The 24,522-nt window shown below is 41.6% G+C and overlaps 1 protein-coding gene across 3 annotated transcripts in view; it reads right to left on the bottom strand.

Moving 5' to 3' along the window:
- The window catches only part of cntln (centlein, centrosomal protein), a 94,951-nt gene that overhangs the window by 47,661 nt on the left and 22,768 nt on the right, over positions 1-24,522 (bottom strand). For 2 of the 3 annotated variants that reach the window (XM_080881624.1, XM_080881626.1), the window contains exons 10-14: positions 24,241-24,375; positions 18,741-18,860; positions 15,943-16,064; positions 10,065-10,181; positions 189-289 (exon numbers count right to left, since the gene is read on the bottom strand). In XM_080881624.1, coding sequence (XP_080737750.1) covers positions 189-289; positions 10,065-10,181; positions 15,943-16,064; positions 18,741-18,860; positions 24,241-24,375 — 595 coding nt within the window. The remainder of the gene's footprint in view (positions 1-188; positions 290-10,064; positions 10,182-15,942; positions 16,065-18,740; positions 18,861-24,240; positions 24,376-24,522) is intronic. The other variant, XM_080881625.1, reaches the window with a different exon arrangement.

Raw genomic sequence — 24,522 nt, 5'->3', positions numbered from 1 at the left:
CATTGCAAACAAAATGAGCTTAAAATTAAAAACAGAATAACTGCGTAGAATTCAGTTTAGTTTCATTATTTTCAGACAAATTAAAACATGCATTCAAATTAATAAAGACCAAAGAGAAAAACATTATTTCGTAATTTTTAAGGCACTCCCTGACAAAAAGAAGAACTAGTGTGAAGGAAAATGCTCACCTTGGTGTTTGTTTGCAAGACAGAGGTGGAGTTCCTTTACTGTGGCCCGGTCCATAGCAGCCTGGACTCGCAGCATGTCAAGCTCTTCTTCCAAGCCAGCTCTGCATTAAACACAACATCAAATTTCCTTCAAACAAAGTTTGCTAAGTCAAATCTATGTTTTTTGAAACACTGGTTAATCATTTTTCAGACGTGTGCTTCAGAGATAAAATGTTTTATTTCTTTTTGATAGATTTTGATGTACTGAGTCCAGATATGACGTATGAAATAGCTGATTGGCTACTGTTTGTGAGATATTTAATATTTTTTTAAATAAAAAAAATAAATAAATAAATAAATAAAAAAAAAAAAAAAATATATATATATATATATATATATATATATATATATATATATATATAACACCTATGTTTATTGTTTAGTTGAGTTTAAATTGTGTATAATGCTGTGTTTGCATTAATAAATTGCCAGCTGGAATCACCGATACGTTATTCAGAATTTTTTTTCCTATATCGCCCACTCGTATTTTCAACAGCATATTGTGAAAGAAAATGAAAACTGCTGGGATATTTCAATTTGCTTTAAAAAATTCTAAGTTCACTTTGCAGTATTACAGATCTCCTGCTACTAGGAAGGTCAAATTCAAGGTCAGTGCACATGTCAAAAGGTCACACAGCGATAATATCATAGAATTTGAAATTTGACAATTGCATTTCTTCTTTACTTAGTAGCATAATCATAAAAACTAGAACCAACCAACAATTTTGAACATCATTTTCAGTTTCCCAAAATGAGTAAAGTTGCACAACATTTATTTCCAAAGGTTTGTGGCTGTAGAACAGTAAAATATGAAAGGAGTAACAAAGAAACGCAAAAAAACAATCAACACAAGAACTGTGTGATGAGAATCTTTTACTCTCAATTCCACTGTGGAAGCCATTAATGTAGAAACTTTTAATGGACTTTTTAACTCGAATCTTATCTGCTGGCTTCTGTTCCCAAGGAAAAAAAAAAGATGACACGGCGAAGAAATCAACTAATTAAAATGCTTTTTAATTCATCTGGAAATCAAAGTGACAAGCAACATGAAACGCCAAGGTGGGAAAGTACAGTGTGTAACTGTGGGTGTTTGTGTGTATCACGGCAGACAAACAGACTGTAAAGTCTGCCCAATTACCTCTCTGCAATTAGCTTGATTCCTGCTAAAGGCTAATTATGTGGAGCCATGCTCTAGACTTTGCACTTTCAAGTTATTATTAGGACCCCAACTGAAGTCTACTGAGGATACACACAAACCCACTGAGACAACCACACCTGAAACACACACCTAATTTCCCTCCCCTTTGCTCCACGGAGTCAAAGAGAAACACTAGAAACAAGCTCCTACTATAGTGGCATTCTTCCCTCAGTTAACCTCATTACAAAGGCAGGTCTTCCTCCTGGCTGATTCTTAAAGCTTGTGGTAAGCTGAGCAAGCATGTTCCATTATGAAGCATTTGAGTAGTAAAAGGGCATTTGTGGTAAGGGTGAATTATGATGTGCATAATGCCAATTAACACAAACTCGGCACCTGTTTCAACCAATCTAATTTTGCTACACCAACCAAGAGATTCTTCCAGACATATGGCAAGAAAATTACATGGGAGAAGTTATCAGCATAGCAAAGGGATGGGAAGTAATTAGCATTTTAGTCCACACAGTCCAGCAGAGAGGCATAGTCTAATGGCTGACCACAGCCTAAATAAGTACACAAATGACTCTCCCAAAGGGAGTGAGGAAGCAGATGGATATGTGTCGCTCTTCTATAGATTTTCCTCCATAAATGAACTCCAGTCGATGAAGCAGAGGCACTGCCTTATGTGTCCAGGCTGTTAATGGGACAAATGAGCTGAAATATGCAGTGTGTGAAAGGAGCCTGCTCCATCTCATGTTTCTTTTTTATGCCTGTTTGGATGCTGATGGTATTGACGCTCAACCAAAGCTCATATGTAAAACTTTCAGTTTTGCTGAAGGATAAGCATAGTTTCTTAGATGAAGAAGAAATTGGATTGCAAATGGAGTTCATTGGCCAGGGGACTGCAGTTTCACAGCATAACATCCTGTAGATGGAAGACTACTGCAACTTGTACTCAGTAACAGTTGTGGCAGACTCTGCTCATATCTATAAGAGATTTTCCAGAAGAAAATGTACGGCAACCGTGCAACCCACCCAAAACATTTAAACACCTTTGGTTCACTGGTGAATTTGCATTTTAGAATTGACTGCTATGTTATTTGTTCCATTTGTTTCAGTTTTAAAGTTAAATGTTAAATTATCTTTATCTTTCATCTCCCACGTGTGTGATCATTAAATCATCGTTTGACTCAACCCGACTGGACCAGTGTTGTTATTGTGGGTTTTTCCTCTGGTGTCCATCCCCAATATTTTTTGAACCTTAACAAGTCCCACAAGTTTTCTGTTTTCTTACTTTCCAGTTTTTACAACCTCTCTCTTTTCTTAGTGAAATAAAAATGTCAAAAATGTGATTTCAAATTAGGATGAACTCCAACTCCTTGAGTGAGTAATCTGATAAATACAGGCAAAGTATTTTCACTCTACTGAAGATATGGTCCATCCATTCGCTTCCGCTTATCCTTTTCAGGGTCGCGGGGGGCGCTGGAGCCTATCCCAGCTGTCATAGGGCGAAAGGCGGGGTACACCCTGGACAGGTCGCCAGTCTGTCGCAGGGCTAACACATAGGGACAGACAACCATTCACACTCACATTCACTCGCACGTTCACACCTAGTGACAATTTGGATTAATCAATTAACCTATCCCCACAAGCTGCATGTCTTTGGACGGTGGGAGGAAGCCGGAGTACCCGGAGAGAACCCACGCAAACACGGGGAGAACATGCAAACTCCACACAGAAAGACCCCGGCCTGATGGTGGAATTGAACTCAGGACCTTCTTGCTGTGCGGCAACAGTGCTAACCACCGTGCCACCGTGCTGCCCAGCTATGTTTTAGATGTGCATCAAACTACACCAACCTGCACCTGAAACAAATTACCTTCCCCATCTTTTCCCTATGTTGCACTACCTCCAGTAACGTGAAATTTATTTGAAATGAAGCCATGATTTCCTGTCATATACTACATATTGCTAAGGAGAAAATGTTCTCTAAAGCTTCAACTCCTACAGAGTTCTTTGAGTCTTTTTTTTTCTTTTCTTTTTTTTTTAATCAGGATGATAAATCAAATGAAGCTAGCTGGACAATTTTCAATTCCCTCTCAACTTGCCGCTTCACCTAAGGTAAAAGAGAAAAAAAAAACCACTCAGCAGGCATAAAAGCAAAAGAAGTTTCTTGGCAGAAACTAAACTAAAGGCAACAGACAGGTGTTATGTTTGCTAATGATGTGGTCTACAATGTAAGTCTATGTCTCACGCCGCTCTTTTGGCCCCGTTTTAAAAAACATTTTCGCGCTCATGCTGTGCTGGTACTTCAGCCACAAGCTATCCACTCCATGTCATTTGATCTCAGCTCTACATGTGCTGCGCCGAAAACAGCTTAGAGCACAAACTGCCAGTGTTTTCCTTCACAATTGTGTACAACGCAACGCATCATTCGCAGCCATTGTGATTTCACACGCCAGCCTCCTCTTGGTTTCTCTCTCGGCACAGAGCGGGGAACAGGGTGAGAAAGTGAAAACACCACTGGCATTTTCATCACTGGGGAAAGATTCCTGTTTTTGGGGTGTGTGGGGAGATTTCCCCCATGGTTAAACTCGGACTAGGAGGCTGTTTGTTCATGGAGGGAGTTTCAGCGGATAAGCCACTGCTGTCAGCAGAAACAGTGACTGGTGGAGTTCACGTTCCTCTGTGATCTACTTTTAGCCGTGGGCAATGCAGCGGCAGCGGCAGCGGCAGCAGTGGATCTCGAAGAGGTTGGTACTCCTGCCATAGGCCAATCATCTGAGAAGTAAATGGGGATTTGTGTTACAACCACAACCTAGGATGTCCGCTTTACTCATGGTTAAAGAGGCTTGTTGATGCCGTTAGGTATCCTAAAATGAAATCAAACAATATCATAATGGTGTATTTTTTTTAACATGGGAATGAGAAGGCCTGTCCATTAAAATCTTTTTAAATTTGACCAAAAAAAAAAGACATACTGTTTTCTACTGCAAGTATGAATAGTGTTTGTGAGAGTTGTAATGTTGTCTCGATAAGATCGGATAAGACAGCGGTCCCCAACCCCCGGGCCTCGGTACCGGTCCGTGAGTCGTTTGGTACCGGGCCGCGAGAGTTGAGGCTCAGGTGTGAAATGTATGGTTTTCAGGGTTTTTATCAGTTTTCAGCGTTATTTTGTTATCGTTTTTAACGTTAACTTGGTTTTCCTGGGTCTTTTCACGTGTGTTATGAATAAATCTTCTTTTTTTCAGTACCGGTACTAGTTTTATTTTGTTGTATTTATCCGCGACACCTTAAAGGCCGGTCCGTGAAAATATTGTCGGGCATAAACCGGTCCGTGGCGCAAAAAAGGTTGGGGACCGCTGGGATAAGATGACCCACTAAAGCCTGCAACATAATTACCAGCTAAGTGTAAAGATGGCTTTTTTTTTAGCATAGTAACTGACTTTCCAAATAATTAATGAGGGAAAACCTTAGTTGTCTGATTTAGGAAAATGCATATAACATTCTGTTTGTGTGTCTGTTTGTGTGAACAAATGTGTCCCTCCTCCAACTAAGCCCTGGTCCGGGAGGCAAAAGACTCTCATTACTTCTAATACCTTTTAGCAAATCAAGATGAAACGAAAAAAAATAGAGGAATATGAGGGTAAACTTTATTAAACTTAATTAGAGTCAACGTCGCTTATTGGGGAGGTTCACGTCCATAATGGTCACTCTCTACAGAGGAGCACTGCAAATGATCTCAAAGGCTTTTTCCCCAGTAATCGCTAGCTAATTTATGCTTTGATGTCGTCTGAGTATAGCATCTTAAGTCTGAGGGTGCACTGCATGTGTTTATTCTGTTTATGGAGCCTAAATAATCCTGCCTCTTTTTACCAACAGACCTTTAACAACAATTAACAAGCACGGACATGGAGCGCCGCAGACAGATGCATAATGAGGCAGATAAAATGATCCCAATGCGAATTTTCTAGCATACCATGCCCACAGTTGCTTTTCAGCTACGTACCAACACCAGTAGGAAATAGTCCTTGGTGTCAGTTAGTTTATTTGTCTTATTATTTTTTGTCTTATTATGTTATTTTTGTTTAAAAAACATAGAGAAAGCTAAGAGATACTCTAAACAGGTTTAAATGCTGAATGTTTACATTGCCCTTTATACTGATCTGGTTATGATGACATTATTACATAAAGGAGTTTGTATGAAACCTTGTATCGATGAACAGCAAAAACCATCAAAGTGGGCCCTAATGATGAACCGTTCAAAGCATGGGTTAACATAAACCTTATGGAAATATTTAAACTCGTTCTTTAACTTCCAGTATATAAATTTTTTTTTAGTTCAGTTTTATTTATATAGCAACAACTCACAACAACAGCTGCTTCAAAGTGCTTACACTAGTACAGAGAAAATAGTCATGACACCGTATCAGCAAGTGTTTTTGTGACAGTGGGAAGGAAAAACTCCCTTTTATCAGGAAGAAACCTCAAGAGCCCCAGACGGCCCTCCCTGAGCCCGGCCATCTGCCTGGACCAGTTTGGGGTGAGGGGAAGAGGACAACATTAGGTCAACTGTCTCCTCCAAAACTGCTATTTTTAACACACACTCAATGTTTCCCATTAAAAAAAAAATCAATTTATCCATCTCTTCATCCATTTATCATGATTGTGGGGAGCTAGAACCCAGGATCTTCTTGTTGTAATGTGACACTACACCACCACGCTGCCCAAACAACTGTTTCAGAAAAAAAAAACAAAAAAAAACACAGCTGTGATCTAGCATCAATTCAGAAATGTTATTGAGATGCAAGAAGGGCTATGTCACATCATACTGGCTGTGATAACACCAATATAAATGTTTTTATGTTATATAAAAATATCTTATCATGCTATTATTGCTCGCAACAGCATGCCTTTATGTTCCCTAGTGTGTACAACAAGGACACAAGCCCAGGCATGTCTAAGAGCAAGAGTCAGATGTCAGCCTCTGATGACCATTTGGTGCCTAAAAAGGAAGCTACTTTAGCAACCTCTGGCAAAGCACAGCACTCTGCAAAATATGCAAGTAAACTGTTCCCACTAAAGGTGGAAACAACATGTGTTTTACCACTTGAGGCAAAAAAAAACAAAACAGACCATTGAGTAAAATCAGGTTATGAAGGAGGAGGAACAACTACCTGGTGATGTGTGACCCAAATGTGAACAAATGGCTCAAATGGGTGTTGATGGAGCACTGGCTAGATGCACTCCATATGACAGGGAAAGCAAACAGTGGATGGAAAACCAAGGTTTAGACCAGTGGCTATACTATAATTTTATTTTAAATTTAAAGCTTTTATGTTGATATTTGACTTATGCTGTAGGACTGGATATGATACTGGGCCACTACTATAATGCTGCTGTTGGCATCTTGTTTCAATATATTTAGAGTTCCAATTAGGAAGTGCATTATCGAAGACTGTGGTGCATTTGAAAAGATTTATAAATGCTGCTTTCAAGCATCAACAAAACACTCAGTTATTTTTCTTTTCTTTTTTTAAATTGTCAGTAAATTATCTTTAAATATTGTGACATAATTTTGAGCCCGCATCACCGATCACTACAGAAAAGTGGAAAACTAAAGAAATTCACTGTGTGACTCTAGTGGCTGTTAAAGCAGTATCTGTAAAAACTAGCAGCTAATATTGGAAGGCTAATGGTACAACTGGAGAGATGGGTTGTGATGAAATGCAAAATAACCATGATAGAGCAGAGCTCAGCAGGAATATAGCCTAATACTGAGAGGCATTAAACAGAAAGAGCAGCTAAAAAAATCTGTTCGTGTTTTGAGATAAGTGATTAGGGGAGATAAAATAAAGAGGAGATCAAGATGCTCTGCGTCCTCCCAGTGCTGGCAACACTGCCAGCTGTAAGGAACTGCATAAGCTGAGCTGTGCCAAATGCAACATGGCATATCAAATCACTAAAGAGGAAATGGCCTTTAGAAAATTACAATTAGAAAAATGGACCACCACATTTTATTTCCCCCAGGGATATGCTTTCCCTCCTTTTTTCCCCCACCATATGCCTATGATCTAAACTTAGTCCCACATAAAACAATTTGCACTTCTCAGGAAACAGGAAATACACAACTTTTGTTAGTCTTTTAATGCTACATTAAAAGTGGGGTCACCAAATCTGGCACGCCACCTTTGAGAAATTTAAGCGTGGAGACGTGCATTAAATACTGTAAGTCAGCATTTAATATGTTGACTTGGTGATACGTTCTAATATTTTGTAAATTATTGCATCCTGTTTATCCTGTTTTCTAGGCAATTGTTTTGGAAACAGACTTTTTCCAAGTTGGAGGTAGGAATTGTAAAATTTTAAAGCTTGGAATGCACCTTTATGACCTAACATCAGTGACCAACAGCACTAATGTTTTGTCCGTGCAGAAGCAAAGGTATTAGCAAGTGCATTCATCATTTATATAGCATTACTTCTCTGTAGTATGCCATTTATAAATACAAATATACTACTATTTCTATTTCTATGTCTATGATTATGATTATTACTAACATTAATATAGCAGCAATAATAGCGATACAGTAGTGATAGCTGTATATGGGATAACAGTAAACGATGGATAAATATATTTGAATTTATAAATGACATACTAAAGAGCAATGCTGTATAAATGATTAATTAAGCACTTCTTAATAAGGAACTAAGACCTTACTAATGCATAATAGTGTGACATTATTATAAAGTGCTGCCAGTTTACAGACCTGATTCATATTCATACAGACTTGAGCCTAAAATAATACTCATTCAAAAGCATTTCAAAACTCAACAAATTAGTATTAGCTGCGTGTGCTGCCCAAAGAGACCTTTATTAATGTTACATGAAAAGTCATCCTTCCTGCAAGTTCACGCAATAGGTGTTTGCTATGATTTTCAAGTAAAAAGTTGTCAAATAATAAGTAATTTGTTGCCTAATTCATCCTTAAATTAAACCACAGGGAGCCGACAAATCAGCGAACAAACAGAACAGACCTGTTTCACCTTCCTCCTCACCCTGCTATTCAAGTGCTTAGATTACAGGGGGCTGGTTTTGATAACCCTCTCTTAGTGCTTTAGGGACCCACTGTGCACAAGTTATCAGAGCAATATTCATTGTGGGAAATGGTCATTTGGGCCTCAAGACAGTGCTTTAAATGTGCTGTTTTTGGAGAAGGTGAAAGAAGGCATCTGTGAATGATATCATGACAATGAGGAAACCAAATGAAAGACAAATAGAGTTTATACAGAGACTCTCCTCTAAACCAACCACTAGCTATTTAAAGCTTAATAAGGGCCTTTATTTTAGCTGTTATGAGACAACAATTACACTTATCTGACAGAACTGTTATGAACACATGTATTATTATACTAGTCAGTGAAAAGCAAATTTTTCCCTCCATGCCCCAAGTCTTTCCTGGCATTTGCTTTAGGGTAACAGGACCGTCTTTGATTATTTGCACTAGGATGGACTCATTCAACTGAAATTTGCATTGTGAGTTGCGGGAAAGTAAAGCTTTTTGGTTAAGCTGGCTTTGTTCACAGTCCCAAACTATTTTCACTCCTGCTAATTCTCACAACAGGTATGAAAGGAGGAGCAGAATAAAGATGGGAAAAGTGACAGGGAACCTGCTGAGCTGTACGTGTGTGAAGATGCTTGCCCTGGAATTGAGAGGTTTTGTTTCTAAAGTGCAAGTTAAAAACATCTCAGCCAAGTTTACTTTCCACAAGCGACCGTCGTGAGGTCGCATGTGAGGGCCGGGAAAGGAGGAAATGAGGTGGAGTGCTGGTCAGGGGCACATGAGGGGGATCAACACCAACCCCTAAGGATGAGGCAGTTGCACAGCTAGGAAGGAGGCCAGCAGCTCTCCATCCCTTGTGGTTTTCCTTGCAGGTCAGTTCCAAGGAACCTGCATGTTCACTGCGGTCTGTTCACTCCCACACGCCCCGCCTCTATATCATATTGTGCTCGGGTCTGCTCAGTTCTAGTCGTGGCCAGGCAGGCGGACGGACATCCCTTAACAGGCAGCATCAGCGGCACTAGGGCTGCTAGACTGTAATTAGCTCGGACAGCTCAGGCTTGGAGAGAGCCAGCCGGGCTATATCATAATGAGCTCAGCTGGGATTAGGAGGACAGGGCAGGGGGGTGAGCAGAGGGGAAAGCAATGAAGGGGGAGGTGGTGGGGAAGTACTAGAATTCTGGCCTCAGCCTACTGCAGCATCACAGAAGGCCGGAGGGAGACAACTGGGAAGACAAGTAGGAAGAGGGTAAGGGGAGGTTACAGAGGCACGAGATAGAGAAGGGAAGAGGTGAGCAGAGGTGAAGGCTAGGGAAGACTGGAGAGAGGTAGACCATGGCTTTAGGCCAAGCTTTGTGTAGCACTGCAGAGGGTCAGTGTTAGTGGTACGGTTACAGGGGGCTTCTCTAGATCAAACAAGACAATGGCTACACTACATCCAGAGACAGACTAAAGACAAAAGAAGGAGCAAAGAGAAGAAGTAACAAAGAAGTAACATGAAATGAAAAGCATCTCTCAAGTAACTTCAAGCTGGGAGTGTCAGTACTGTTGCTAAACTCTAGGTGCACATGTGAGCTAACAAGTCTACTGCAACTTAAAGATTGGAAGTTTTCAGGCAGGGAATTTTTAATGCAGGCAACTTACTTTTCAATAGAGAGTTTTCTGGTGAGGTTTTTCAAGTAGGCCAGCTCATTCCATACAGCATCACTGTCCTCTTGCCGCAGCTGCCACGGCGCTGCACGCTGTATCCTTCCACCTGGCCTAGACACACAACAAAAGAAGACCAAAGTGTAGATGCATAGACAAGCGAAACTGAAAAACACAGGCTCACTTGGCACACATACGGACATAAGGAAAGTAATAGGGGTGCAACGATACACAAAATTCACGGTTCGGTTCGGTTCGATACTTTGGTGTCACGGTTCGATATTTTTTCGATACAAAAAAATGTTCATGCATTTTTAATTTGTCATTTATTAAAATTATAAATATATATTTTAACTCAAAAGTACAGTTTTTAAATTTAACCCTAACCCTTGTGCCTGTTTTTTATTTTGACAGCGAATGCGCACCTGCGGACCACTTATGTGCAGCCCTGGTTATTTAGCTCATCATATTACAGCCACAGAAATTCTTTTGTCCATGAAACCATAAAGCTGCACTTTCTTTTTGCCTTATAGTCTGATTTGTCATAACTTCTCCGTTTTGTGGTAAGCTTTTCTTTGGCTGTCACTTCTTCACCCTGACCTGTCTTATTTGGCTCAGCAGAACTGAAATGCTTTTACACACGCACTCACATAAGCTCAGCGATTCTCTGCGCGATCAACCTCTCACATGTTTAAGCTGCGGGAGATTTCACTTGTCATGTTTGCATAGTAAGCTAACGATTGATAAGACGATGTCAGAGGAATTGGTGCACAAATTATCATCACTCACAGATTAGTGCTGTCGCTCTCTATACACAGTTCGCAAGATTGCAAAGTGAAAGCAAAAAAAACAAGCGCAAATTCAAACGCGATTTCAATATGTCACATATTGACAGTGGCTCACAGATGCCAATGACATAATTACCCAGCTACATTTCTGAAAGAATGCAAAAGCATTGACATATATTTTTCGTACAATAGCCCGACAGGCAGGGAAGAGATAGATTTTGGTAGCCCGACTGAAAAAATCGCTAGCTCCGGGACGTCGGGCTAGCGATATTGCAAGCCCTGTATCTGATTGAGGAATCACTCATCTTTGGAAAAGAGAGTTTATTACAGAGAAATGTCTCTTTCCAAAATAAAAGCTATACTATCCGCTTCTTCTGGGCTATATTCTCAGCAGCATAAGGAGAATCATGTGCTAACAGCTGTCTAAATGACTCGGCTAAAGTTAGTAGCACGCTTGTTGTTTTTGTCTTTGCACTAGGATGATGTCGGCGTAAATGTGCAGTCATATTCGTTGTGTTCCCACTAGTGCTTTCAGGTTAATCTCGTTGAAATGACCTTAACGCCACAACACGGCAAATCTCCGTTAACGAGCTACCGCCAATCGCCCGTGCATGGGGCTAGACGGCCAACACGTTAACGAGCTAACTGCGCTAACACACTAGTTCACACCAATGTAATTGAGCATTGCATGGCACATCCAACATACTGTTTTACTTTAGTCCATGACTCGCTTACCTTCAGGGTCATACGTCACATGAAAACCAAAATAATTCCAAACGCCAGATCTGAATGACGTTCAATTTGCTTGTTGCAAGCAGAGCTTAACTTCTGTCTCGCTAGCTTGCCCTGCGCTCTTCCTTCTGACTATGCTGTCTGTGTTGAGCGCTCAGTGGCTCTGCGCTGGACAGTGCAGCCTAGGCGGAGTAGTCGAACACAGATTCACTGAGCGCTCAACACAGACAGCATCGTCAGAAGGAAAATTGATAAAATAAATTACAAATGTTGTATTGTTCGATACATATGCGTACCGAACCGAAAGCACTGTATCGAACGGTTCAATATCGATACGAATATCGTTGCACCCCTAGAAAGTAAACCTACTAACAAGGGAAAATTGTTGGTACTATACATCAACTTGCTGCCTCTGGCCAATTCACTCTGGGTAACAAGGCCCCTTAGTGTTGCTGTGTTTTTATTATTCAGCCATCTTTAGCAGTATTCAAATGAGCAGCCTTGACTTTGACATTTCAGTGGCAAATCATGTACCGACGTATGCATGTTTGTTAAAGCCCAGGGCACTGCCCGTGTGGCAGGGCAGTGGAGCATTCCCTGTGTGCCATGCAAATGTAAATAATGGCAAAAACACACTCGCAAACGAGGTCATTCAAATGTCTACACCTCACTTATGAATACTTAATGACACTTTGTGCTCAGTAGCTGCCGCCTCCATTGAACTTCCCATTTCAAATCACACACACACACACACACACACACACACACACACACACACACACACACACACACACACACACACACACACACCATCGCCACTGCCCCCAACTGCATCCCTGCACACATCCAACTCATCAATCAGCCAGAGCCCAACACATTCAATTCCAATTAGCCTTTCATTTGCAAACTAAAACAGGTTTTAGTGAGAAATCCACAGATTGCAAAAGAAGCAGATGAGAAGAGAATACCGTTTTTGTCACGGACACAGACACACCGACTTCTCATTTTCACTCGATCAATGTGGCAGGGGTGTGGAAATGGATTGTGAGGGTCGCTGTTGCGGAGGGGTCCTTTTCCCATGGTCATTATTGGCTATCTAGATGCCGCCGTGCTATGCTAATACTAGTTAAACCCTGGTGACTGGGAGTTAGAAGCTACTGAGGAATGGCAAATGTTTTCATTTAATACTGCTAATGCCCCCGTGAGCAATTTGAAGCCCTTGAACTTCTTTAGAGTGTAGTTGTGTGGCCGTACATGCGTGCTATGGGAGTAGTGTGTTAGTTTCCCAGAGTCTAAAGCTATTTAATACATAACCTTACTGTACTCTATAGGCACAGAGACTGACATTTCTCTGAAAGCACACAATGAATGAAGCCAAACCTACATTAAAAGTGCCTGGAGTAAGTACAAGATCTTTTACCCACAGCTGTTTCAATTCTCCCTGTGCAATTTCCGGTTTGCAGTGTATCATCTGCATTACTTAAGAAATGTGCAAGAAGCTTTATTAAGTCATGGTAAAGCTTTATACATTTTAATTTGTTTACAGTGGGCCTAAAAGCTGTTGAACATGGAGCCATGAGAGAGCCATCTTCTTCAGGCCTCAGTGCATCCTCCCTTATGGTATCCTTGTTTCCATTATTAAGCAGGAGGAAACAGAGAGAACTTTTCCACGCTGCTGCGGCTAATTGCTCTGAATCAGGGGGAATCTGTTTATGGGCGCAACTTTGATCAGAGTACGGATGCTTTAATAACCTTTAATTTTATTTGCTCACCCCCATCATCCCCAGTCTGATTAAAAAATGTTTTCCCTTCTCTAATATAAATAAGAAGTTGGGTTTTTCTCTCTCTCTTCTTCACACCATTTTGGGAAAATATGGTGGTGCAGTAATGGTGAATGGCAGGGTGATTTCACTGGGACTGGCCAACTGCACATTGCCTGCATACCGATCAGCCGATGGACTGTTCTTCTGATTTGCGATTGGTTGGCAGTTCTATTCTGGGCGGGACTGGCTAACAGACACATTGCTGACATCTTTTGGCAGCTGATTGCACACAAACCAATCATCTAATCAATAATTTGCTGGGCAATGCTGGAGACTGACAAAAGAAAAACTTTTGAACATAACTGGAATTTTGATAAAGATCATACCACATTTTCAGGGAAAAATTGAAAAATTCTGGTAATTCCAGTGAGTTTACAAATTTTTCTTGCCTATGTAGTTTTGTCATAGATAGCTATGGGACATTCCTTTATTCTTGCTTCATCAGTAAAGCAGCTAAATAGTCTAGAGCTGATTTAATGTGTGGCATTTGTATTAGGATGCCGTTTTTGGTGGACATAAAACATGTGGACGACGCCCTTGAAGTAAATGAAATATGCCATTAGGCTGGAAGTTTATTAGATATACATTGGAGAGATAGCAAAAACATTAGTTGTTGCTACATCGACACTTTGGTATATCTTTAAAAAAAAACTACGAGTACAGGATTCCTTTCTATACTAAAGAAAACCCTTCACAGCATTCAGCCACATGAGAAACACTCTAAAGCAGGTGAGCATATTCTTGAAAAATTTAACATTAAGAGAAAACTTCACAAGAGCAAATACAAAGGGTTCACCACAAGGTGCAAAACACTCATCAGCCCCAAGGATAAAATGCTAGAATAGGAATAGACTTTGCTAAAGAATATCTGAAACACGCTGGATCACTACTCAACACAGCACTTTTGAAAGTACCTTTACCAGAGGGTCATTTTGAAAAACGAAATATAATAAAAAAATTGTGACACTGTCTAAACATTTCTAAACCTGACAGACACGGCAAATAAGTAAATGCATTCGTACAGGCAGGTGAAGAGAGACGCACTTACCCATTTATCGTTTGGTCAGGAACACAAAGGGGATCAAACTGACCCCCCTGCATCTACAACAACGCAGCATGGAAGCTGTTGGGACATCCCTAACAAGCTCGAAATGCAATGAGAGTCAACGCCTATCCCCGCTGACTTGTTAGGCCCCTGATTTCCTAGCACTAATGGGAGTATTTAAGTCATTTTCTATTGTCTCTCATTCAGGCGGGCATTACCCCAGTGGGCTTAACAGCTATTTAAGGATGTGGCCTAATGCCAAATGAATGCCAAGATCATAACATTGAGTGACTGGTTGGTGCCAAGGAAGACTGAAAAGGGCAAAGCTGCCTATTGCATCAATTTCATGTCAAATCACTCATGAAACACAGATACACTGACACTGATAGACTGAAATCTAACATTAGGCTTTCTATACTGAACTAAATCCCTGTTTGTATTATTAAAGGAACATGCATGCTTTCTTTTAACAAAAATCAATGTTACCATTCAGAGCGTTTCATTCGTAACAGCGAAACGTTGCCGAGGCTCTCTCTACATGGCCGTCTTTGTTCCCACTGTCTCAGACACATGCTGCTGAGCCGCGCTGAGCTAACATGAGCCGAGTCGAGCCTAGGGCTGAACACGCTCTCGCACTCACTCCACTTTCACACGGGCTCACATTGCACTGCTGTTTTCTTTAATTAACCCAGAGAGAAAACAGCTGACGGGGTCAACACCTCGCTCCCGCACGGCCACCACATATACGCACCTTTAGCTACTCTCTGAGCGGTCTTAATGACGCTGGTGGAGAAAAGAAATAGACAGCAAAGTAGGAAACGACTAGTGGAGACAACACAAAGAAAAAACCCGTATGTTAATGACATTTTCCAGCACATTTTCCACTTTGTGTAAAAAATCCCGTGGTTTTTGCTGAAGATAGCAGCTCAAAACAGGAAATGGCTCTCATCCCTCCTCCCTCTTGCAGCATTCCTCCACAGGCCTTCTCAAACACCTTGCACCCCCAGGACCAGACACCTCCAGCCTCTGGCTCTCACATCTTAATGAACGCTGAGGGAGAAGAGACGAAGAGCACATACACTTGGCACAAAACGGGCCAATTTGACTGGGCTTAAAACCTCTGAGCTTTTCAAAGATGAAAAAAGCGGAATTTCTCCCACTCTCCCAAATCCAGAACTCAGGTCTTGTCAGACAACATGTGGAGCGCAATGGGGCCCTAAGACTATTTGTGAGTGGTTTCAGGGGGTTGTAGTGTTTCACAGGGCTTTTAACATAAGGCAAGGCGAGTTATATGCTTTGAAGTGTCTCTCACTCACTGCTGCGTAGTGAAACTGGAGGTTATCCCAGTTGCTTTGTGTATGCACAGGTTTTATTTTATGAAGATGTGGGTTCTGTATATTTTGATCTTTCACCATTCATTTGCAGTCATAATTTCCTGTGAGATAAGAGTTTATTATGAAATGTTAGACAGTAAAGTGTGTACTCACATGCCATTTGATTTCTCCATCTCTTTCAGCTGATCTCTGACTGCCTTGTAGTTGGTCTGAATCAAACGCAGGCGTTCACGACGTTTATCGTGAGCTCTCCTCAGCTCTTCATTTTCCTCCATCTGTAAAGCACAATGGCAACATTCCGCCGTGAGTTGGGTAACTCAAATCAAAGTTAACAGAAGAAGGGAATTTGCCGCAATTGCACTGATACAGCCCATACTGGGCATGAAATATAAGAAACCAACATATTTAAGCTGCTTTGCAGCTGAAACATCTCAGCCTAACAGAAAGCAGCCGGTCAAGATTCATTCCACTTTCCTTGTTTCTCCCAAACAAATGCTTCCACTCCTTCTGGTCAACTGAGGCATCATTAAAATGAGGCGTTTACATGACAAGTCGCTGGTGCCACTGTACACTAAACAGGCCTGCACACTCACACACGCTCACGTTAACCAGCAAAGAAACAAACTCACTGGAGTTACCAACTGACGACAACCGTGTGTTGTGATATGGGGTTGTAGTGGTGGGTTTGTTGCTGTTGACAGCTATTAAAACAGAACGAGATTGGGCTCCTGCTTTAAAGAAGGAGTTAAGAGAAGACAACATATAGATTTTTCTTGTCAGGGGCATCCCTCCTCCCTCATCACATTGACCTTAACAGGGAGAGCAATGGAAAAAATTCTTTCAACAGGCAGGACAAACAGAGGTGGAAAGAGGGTAAGGAAAAAGAGACAGAGAGCTCATGGAAGTAGAGAAAAGAGAAAGAGAACTGAGAAATTAGTACGAGAGGGAAAAGAGAGAGAGAGAGAGAGAGAGAGAGAGAGAGAGAGAGAGAGAGAGGGGGGAGGAAAAGGAAAAGTGAAAGGAAGGGTGCAGGACAGGTTTCTGCTTGAGTGGCCAAGGCTAGGGAGAGTTGTCGAGTGCTTTCTGAAGGGAAGGAGCTTGTTTACTGCTGATATGACACGGCTACCCTGCAGAGAGGGAAATGCGAGCCCTCGGCCCTGTTATTATTAACAAGGACAAAGAGAACAGAGAGAGAGCGCACACAAATATGCGCTGGACACACAATGTGTGTGCACACACGCGCACTGCACATCCACACTGCCGATGTGACAAGTATGGATTTTCCCTAGTGTGGATTATTCACTGAGGACATCTGCAAGACATCGTCAGCCCTTTCGAGCAGCCCCCGACCTCTCAAAAACAGGGCTTTAATGAAAGGGGCCAGACCAGAGCAGTGTTAACTGGTGGAACTAGAGGCTGAGGGGGGACACAGAGGAGTTGTGGCTGACTGATGGAGGGGCGGCGGGGGGGTGGGATGGTGCAAGTGGCAGGGCACTAGCCACATCATGGCTTCCCAGGCTCCTTATAGAGCTTCCCCCTGGGCAGACCAGCTCTGGTCATCAGGCCACAGACCCTTGCCCACCGATCAATACACCCCCACTCAGTCAGTGAACACATGTGTGGACGTTCTCAAGCTGAAAAATAATTACACAGCAACAGCTACTTTTTACTTCAAAGTGTGAAGTAGAAAAAAAGGAGGGCGTTATTAAGAGAATTGTTTGTTTGTTCGCAGCTAAGGTCAACATGTCAATGGTATGGCTGCCGTACCCAATTTGAAAAGCATTCTGTTGGAAAGGACTGGAAAACTGCACAGCAGCGAACTGAACCAAGCAAAGTACTGCACAGTAAGAGGCTGAAGGTAAGGTCTCAAGTGCAACTGATAGAGGGCATTTTGCTTATTTCCAGAAACAAGCAAAGGACAAAAACCACTAAATCATGCCTTGAACAAATGCCCTCATTAATGTAGTCACGTTTTTCTGTGCATACCTTTGCTAAATGCCCCTCAAACAGCAGACAAGTAAATGGCACCATTAACTAAGACAGTCATGCGTGTTGTCTGAATCTATGTTGAGCATTACTGTCGAGGTGTCTGCCAGTGATGTAATTCAGACACTTCAGATCTGACAAGGAAATGGTGCCTAATGCGTTCCTGGGATTGTGTTCAAAGGGAGATGACCTTTGGATAATCACTCACTTGTTGGTCAGCTGCGAAGATAGAGAGATTTGTTTTTTAAAGGCAGTGAGCTTTAGGGGAAAGTGCAACACGGGGGTGAAAATTAACTTTTTTTCTTTTGCTTGCAGCCAGTTGGAGACACTGAAAACAACACGAGGACGAAGAATAGTCTGAGAAGAACATCACAGAGCACGTGAAGGTTAAAAGACCAATAAAGCTGATTCGTTTAAGGATAAAAAAAAAAGAAAGAAAAATGGCTGCATCCGCTTTCACCAGAGCGGCTTCTCTCCTGCTGCTTCACTGCCTACGCACACTCTGCTTGTGTGTGCGCCCATGTACGTATGTATGTGTGAAAGACACCGTAAGAGAAGGTCACGGAGGAGGCAGTGGCAGCAGTACTGCAATTGAACCACTGTTACTCTCTTGCAGACCTCTATATAAACCAGTAGCTGATAGCAGCAATCATATCTAAGCTAGTGGCCACAGCAACAAGCAGCTCCTTCAAACTGATACTAACAGATGTCACCAAAATATAGCAACAACAAATGTGCTTTTTGAAGCAAACCACTCCTTCGGGTAGTTCAATGTCACTTTGAGAAACACTGTCATGCAGGGATACACAGACAAAAGATGCAAAAAAAGACTAATAAAATAAAGTTCGACCATAAGGAATCAGAGTGAGAACTGTACTCTAAACTTGGGGATAAATAAACTGTTCTAAGAGGGGTGGAAATGATTAAGACATTATATTTATTTGTATACATTGGCAAGTAATTACCTTCAATTGCAGCAGCTCCTCGAGGTCTCGAATCCTCTCTTCTGCCTCTTTTCTCCTCTCACTTCCGAACCCGACGCTGCCAGCTGGAGACAGGGACCTGGACCGCTGCACTGGTGCACCCTGGGAAGGGTAAGCAAAGAAGCACTGGGGTGGGAGCTTGAACAGACTTCACTTACACAGACAGGCACAAACACATGCAGCAATTAACATCTGTAGAAACACTGAGTGAATGCCAATAATGGAATTATCTATGTTCACTCCACTCCCCTCTCACCTTGAGTAAAACATGAGCATTGTCTTTCTTGGTACACACATATGCAGACAAAAACAAACACGCTGCCAGAGGAATAAAGCAAGCTCGAGCAGCAGTCCACAGAAGCTGAAGGGAGGAGGTTCACTCTTGTGTGTGTGTGTGTGTGTGTGTGTGTGTGTGTGTGTGTGTGTTTGGAAGCAGGAGTTGCAAGCTGAGAGCAGCAAAGGTTTCTCCCTGCGACTGGCTAATGAGTATGTTCATTTCCATTTACATTGTTTCTTTGACAATAATGATGTCCCATTAGGGGAGACTAAAGGGGCTATAGATTCCAGAATGTGCTGGGCTTCATTACAAGAGGTGGTCAGGGAGGCCGCTCTAATTGCTCTGCTAAGGGCCTCCAGGTTACACTTGATAGGACAACTGGAAGAGCCGCCGATTAGGAGGGGGGGTGCAGTTTGCTTGCCAGCCTCTTCTGTAGAAATAAATAAAGAAATGGAGAATTGCTGGGGCTGCGCTGTAGAAAAGCGGTGGGAACAATATGCTAGTGGAATATGAATATGAAAGGATAGGAGGCCCTCCTGTAGCGCCGGGCAGGGCTGACCAGATGGCAGGCTAAAATATGCAATGCGACTAAATGCACAACAGTCCTTGGGTAGAGAAAGATGAGCAGTACAGGAGGAGGAGGTGGTGCTAAAGTGGTGAGGTTAATGAGAGGATAGCAGATCAGTTAAGCCTAACCCCCCACCATCCAAAAAATATGTATTTTGATTGCTGTTGACAAGCTCTCTTGCCTATTAAAGTCATTAAGATTTCAGCCTTTTCTGATATTGCAACACCTGTTGTTACGGCTGAAACAAGAAAATATCTCATGCCCTAGTGTCCTAAGCAAAATCATACACTAATCAAGCACTGGGGGAACCAAACACATCTTGGTGCTTGACCGGTGGGGATTTATGCTTCAGTGGGAAACTGCAAACTCCTGCTGAAACCCACACCCTCCTGGTGTAACCTCCTTAGAATTGTAACTACAAGTCATCTTGACGCAGCGCGCAGCTACTGTGATTGGCCTGTTCCGTACCATTGATTCCTCCTGTGCATTCCTGACTACTTTATCGCAGCAGTTTTTGAATATATCAGCAAGAGATCAACAATCGTCTCAGTCTGAGGAATAATAAACATAGCATCAATATAAGGACTCAAAAATGTCAGCAAATTCCAGGAGGGACATGGTACATTCTGACGGCTGTTTTTAAAAAGTCCTGACATTTTATTTGTTTCAAACATAAATGCAGGCAACAACGTCAGTCATTTACGTAGGATATGTCAAAGATTCCCTGCAGAAGCCAAATCACACCTTACTCTGTCAGCACAACAAATAGCGCAACTTGTACATGTGCTCACAAAGCAGCTTGGCAAACTTTAAAATAACATTGCCTGAAAACTCTCCACTCTCAAAAGTGAGTGAAAAAAATATTTTTGCATGATAATTCATAACACATCAGTAATATCTTCCCCACTCGCTGTCTGAGGAGGGTGCACAGTATCCTGCGGGACCAACATCACCCTGCGCGCCACCTTTTCCATCTGCTGCCCTCAGGGAGAAGGTACAGGTCTATACAGGCCAGAACATCCAGACTGGCCAACAGCCTGTATCCACAGGCTGTGAGGCTCCTGAACTCTCTGCCCCCCTCTCACGGACAATAACCATATCCAACTTCTTAATAGCAATGAACTGGTCTGCATTGGTGCATCATATCTTTATTCTCTTCCCCCTCCTGCCCCCCCCCTCTTTCTTAAATAGATAACTATCATATCTGATATCATATCTCACAGTACAATAATATTGAATGGGTTGCATTGTTGTATTTTGTCATGTTTCTCAGGTCTTTGTCTGAATTTCTACGAACATTATTGCTAAGGATTGTCTTATTGCATTGGAGTCACACTGGGTTAAATATGTACACTTGGGTTTTAAGGGGTATTTATTATTTTCTTCTTTTTTTTGGGTTGTATGGAAGCCCCAAACGCAATTTCATTGTTCTTGACAATGACAATAAATAAATAAATACTAAATACTAAATACTAATACTAATGTTGTTACATGGCAACATGGAATACATGAAAACAATGGACTCTGCTTTCTTTGCATTGCTCCTCATGAATCCCTTGTGTATGGGTCTGCAACTCAAATCATTCACATGAGGGCGAACTTCACCTATTTAGAAGGACACTAACAGACAGCAGATATTGTTCAGTGAATAGCAACTGCTGCAAAATGCTAATTGACATGTTTAAAAGAAAGGGATTAGACATTAAGACTTTTTTTATTGTAACTTAAAAAACGCATTTGTCACTTAATTAGTTACTGTATAACACATTTCCTTTAGTTTTAACATCACAGAATGTGTATTTAAAACAGAACATCTGCTTGTGACATTAATATATACACGATGTACGTGTGCTGGGAAATGTGCTCTGAGGCTACAGTTGACTCCAGTGACCTGGCGGCCAGGTTTTGCTAACATGCCTGCATGGGTGCCAACCATGTGTTCTAACTCAGCCTTAATGACTCTATGCAACTAATTAGCAGATTGGTCTGCATATTCCTGATGAGTGGCAGGCCAACTGGCTTAGTTTGTCTGTACAAGGGGGAAACACAGATTCCAAAAGGGGAATCCAAACCAACTCGAAGTCCTAAACCTAAAAGTAAAGATGAGCAATTATAAAGTGCATGACATACTGCAGACAAACTCTAAACTGGGTTTCAGGTAGAAATATAAATTGTGAATGATATTTACTACTTAACCTGATCACAGTAATTATTAATGAAGGTGAGAACCACGTGAGACAAACTGCGTGCTTGTCTAAAGTCCACGGTAAATTAATAAAATGGTGACACTGACTAATGACTGACATTTTGGTGCAGATGTTCTCTCTGGTCCAGTTGGACGCCTGACTGCTGCTGGACCCGAAGACGCATGAATGCCCTTTATTTGTGTGGGAAGCTCTGTGTTGCGGCATTGATGTTAATGTTCCACAAGACAGGCCTGAAGGATAAAAAGCAGAGAACACGAGACACAGAAGGCTGTCCTCGACATTTACCTCAGCTCGGCAGCTGTCTGGTGGTCATGGCCTGACCTGTGTATAACACCCTGTAATGGCTTTGTAAACATGAGAGTGCAACGCAGAAGGAGGGACAGAGGGCACATAGTAAGAAGGAAATGAGGGAAAAGGTCTGTAACTTAAAAACCGGATTTACTGAGGAATCAGCAGAGGAAAGAATCATTTCACTGAGTGCCCGCCTCCCTTCACCTCTCCTCCACTTTCTATCTGACAGAGACACTGAGTCACTGTCATCAATGGGTTTCTTTATGATTGCACTAGCCTGTTATGAGTGCATCTGGAGAGTAATTAAATGTGTTCACGTTCCCTGATGACTATACATACAAATGAGCACTGTTACTAAGCAAACTTTAAAAACAAATGCTCAAGTTTGAGCTCAAACTTGAAGTAAATCATGCTGAAAAATGGTCCACTCTGTATAATGTTAGCAATTCACAGTGTTGTTTCTAATAAAAACTCTAAACAGTCTGGAACTTGAAAATACAATTTTTCATGAGGTCTTTCAAATCTAATTTTCCACATCAAAGTAAACTTTCTTCACTCAAATCATGTGACACACACACACACACACACACACACACACACACACACACACACACACACACACACCAAGTCTCTCAAGTTCCTTGAGACATAGTTTTTTTGTTTGTTTGTTTTTTAATGGCTAACATCATTATAACACTTACTGCATGCACCCAACACAGTCGGACATGCACCACTCTGCACTGTTTATAGACGCAGCCAATAATCCCACTTCACTGTGGGCATTGAGTAAAATAGCAGAAATCTGATTCCAAGGGGGAAACAGTATGCTGAACAGAAGACTCGTCTCATCAGCTGCTGACCTTCCAGTTTGTTATTCCAGTTTAAATGGAATGGTATGAATCGTAATGAGGCATAAAAAGTTTATAGTTTTTTTGGACCATCATCGTGCTTCTAGAAATTATTCAAGATTTACAGTAAGGCTGGACATGTTTTATGAAGTTTACATGTTTTAAAGTAATAACCGGAGTTCTTATAGCTACTAGCTGAGAGACGTGAACGTGCCACTGTGCTATGTGAAAGAATGCCACTTTAAAGATGCCACTTTGTAGTCGCCACTCAGAAAATAAAACGCATCAATCTTAAATTTCATTCAGTTAAATAATAACTTTATTTCATTTAAAGGAGTTAGTTCAATTCAAAGCTCTCCATCTTTCATCTGACATCTGTTTCTGTAAATGTTGGCGCGGCAGCTCTAATATGATCATGTGCCTGCATTAAAATCTCATTTGTAAACGTATGTATAACACACAGTAAATGTGTGGTCAGAGGCAGTGACAGGCAGGATTGCATTTATAATAAATGAAAAGCCAAGCTGACGTTTACTGAAACTGATGACAAATGCCCCGATTTCCATTCAGTAGATCTCATTATGATTCACGTTATTAGTCAGTATAATAGAATATCAAAAAAAAAGTATTTACACACTGATTTTGGATATCAGCAGCAGGATCAACATTGGCGCATGTTTTTGATAATGAATTATAGGTGGATAGTACACCAATTATGTGTTTGTGAGTTGTGTGCCCTAAGGCAAGCATAAAGGAAGCTCATCAAATGTCAATACTATTTATTTATTTTGCACGGTATAATTACATTACACAAATAGACTGCCAGAACAGAAGCGCTTCGATTTAAGATACAATGAGGACAGCGGCTTAAATCAAACAACGTGTCTTCAGGCCAGCTTTAGAGTGAGTGAGGCCATCTAGAAACATGTCCTGCCAAACTTATGAGTTGGATACTGAGAAGATCAAAAGCTTCTTTCTTGTTCATAATGTACTGCTGAAGCGGTAAATTAGCCAGTGCCTGAGCCCAAGGCATGCGTGAAACCAGCAGCACACGCCGGCTTGGTCACAGTAGGAGGGGCATCTGTGTGTGTGTGTTGGGAAGTTCAGGACAAAGGTTGGCAGGGGCTGGGTCTGATAAATCATATGATTCTAGAAAGACAGTTTCCTTTATATCCCTTCTCTGTGGCTTTGATCTAATCTGAACAAAACAGTAATGGATAAGTGAGGGTATGTTAGCTGCTCATCCACGTGTTGGCTTTGACATAATTACCAGAAGCATGTTCTGACCTACCTGTTGTCTTCTAATGGAACTGGCAGATCTCTGATGGAAAGTACTACCCTCTGGCCTGGGACATGAACCTCGAGTAGAGGCCTGGTCAGGGCTAGACTTCTGGGCTACCGCATCAACCTGCTCTGACGCCAACGCCTGTGAGAAAAGAGATGGCGCATATGTTGGTGCTTGAAAGGCTGAAAAGAGACGACTAAGATAGGCTGATGGAAAACAGAGCCTTGGTTTGGTGACAGCTGTTATTTTGTCATGCTTATGTCCGGAAATTTAAAAATATTATCCATG

The sequence above is a fragment of the Rhamphochromis sp. 'chilingali' genome (assembly GCF_963969265.1).
Source record: "Rhamphochromis sp. 'chilingali' genome assembly, chromosome: 4".
Lineage (NCBI taxonomy): Eukaryota > Metazoa > Chordata > Actinopteri > Cichliformes > Cichlidae > Rhamphochromis > Rhamphochromis sp. 'chilingali'.
This window is presented reverse-complemented; position numbering and strand designations above follow the sequence as displayed.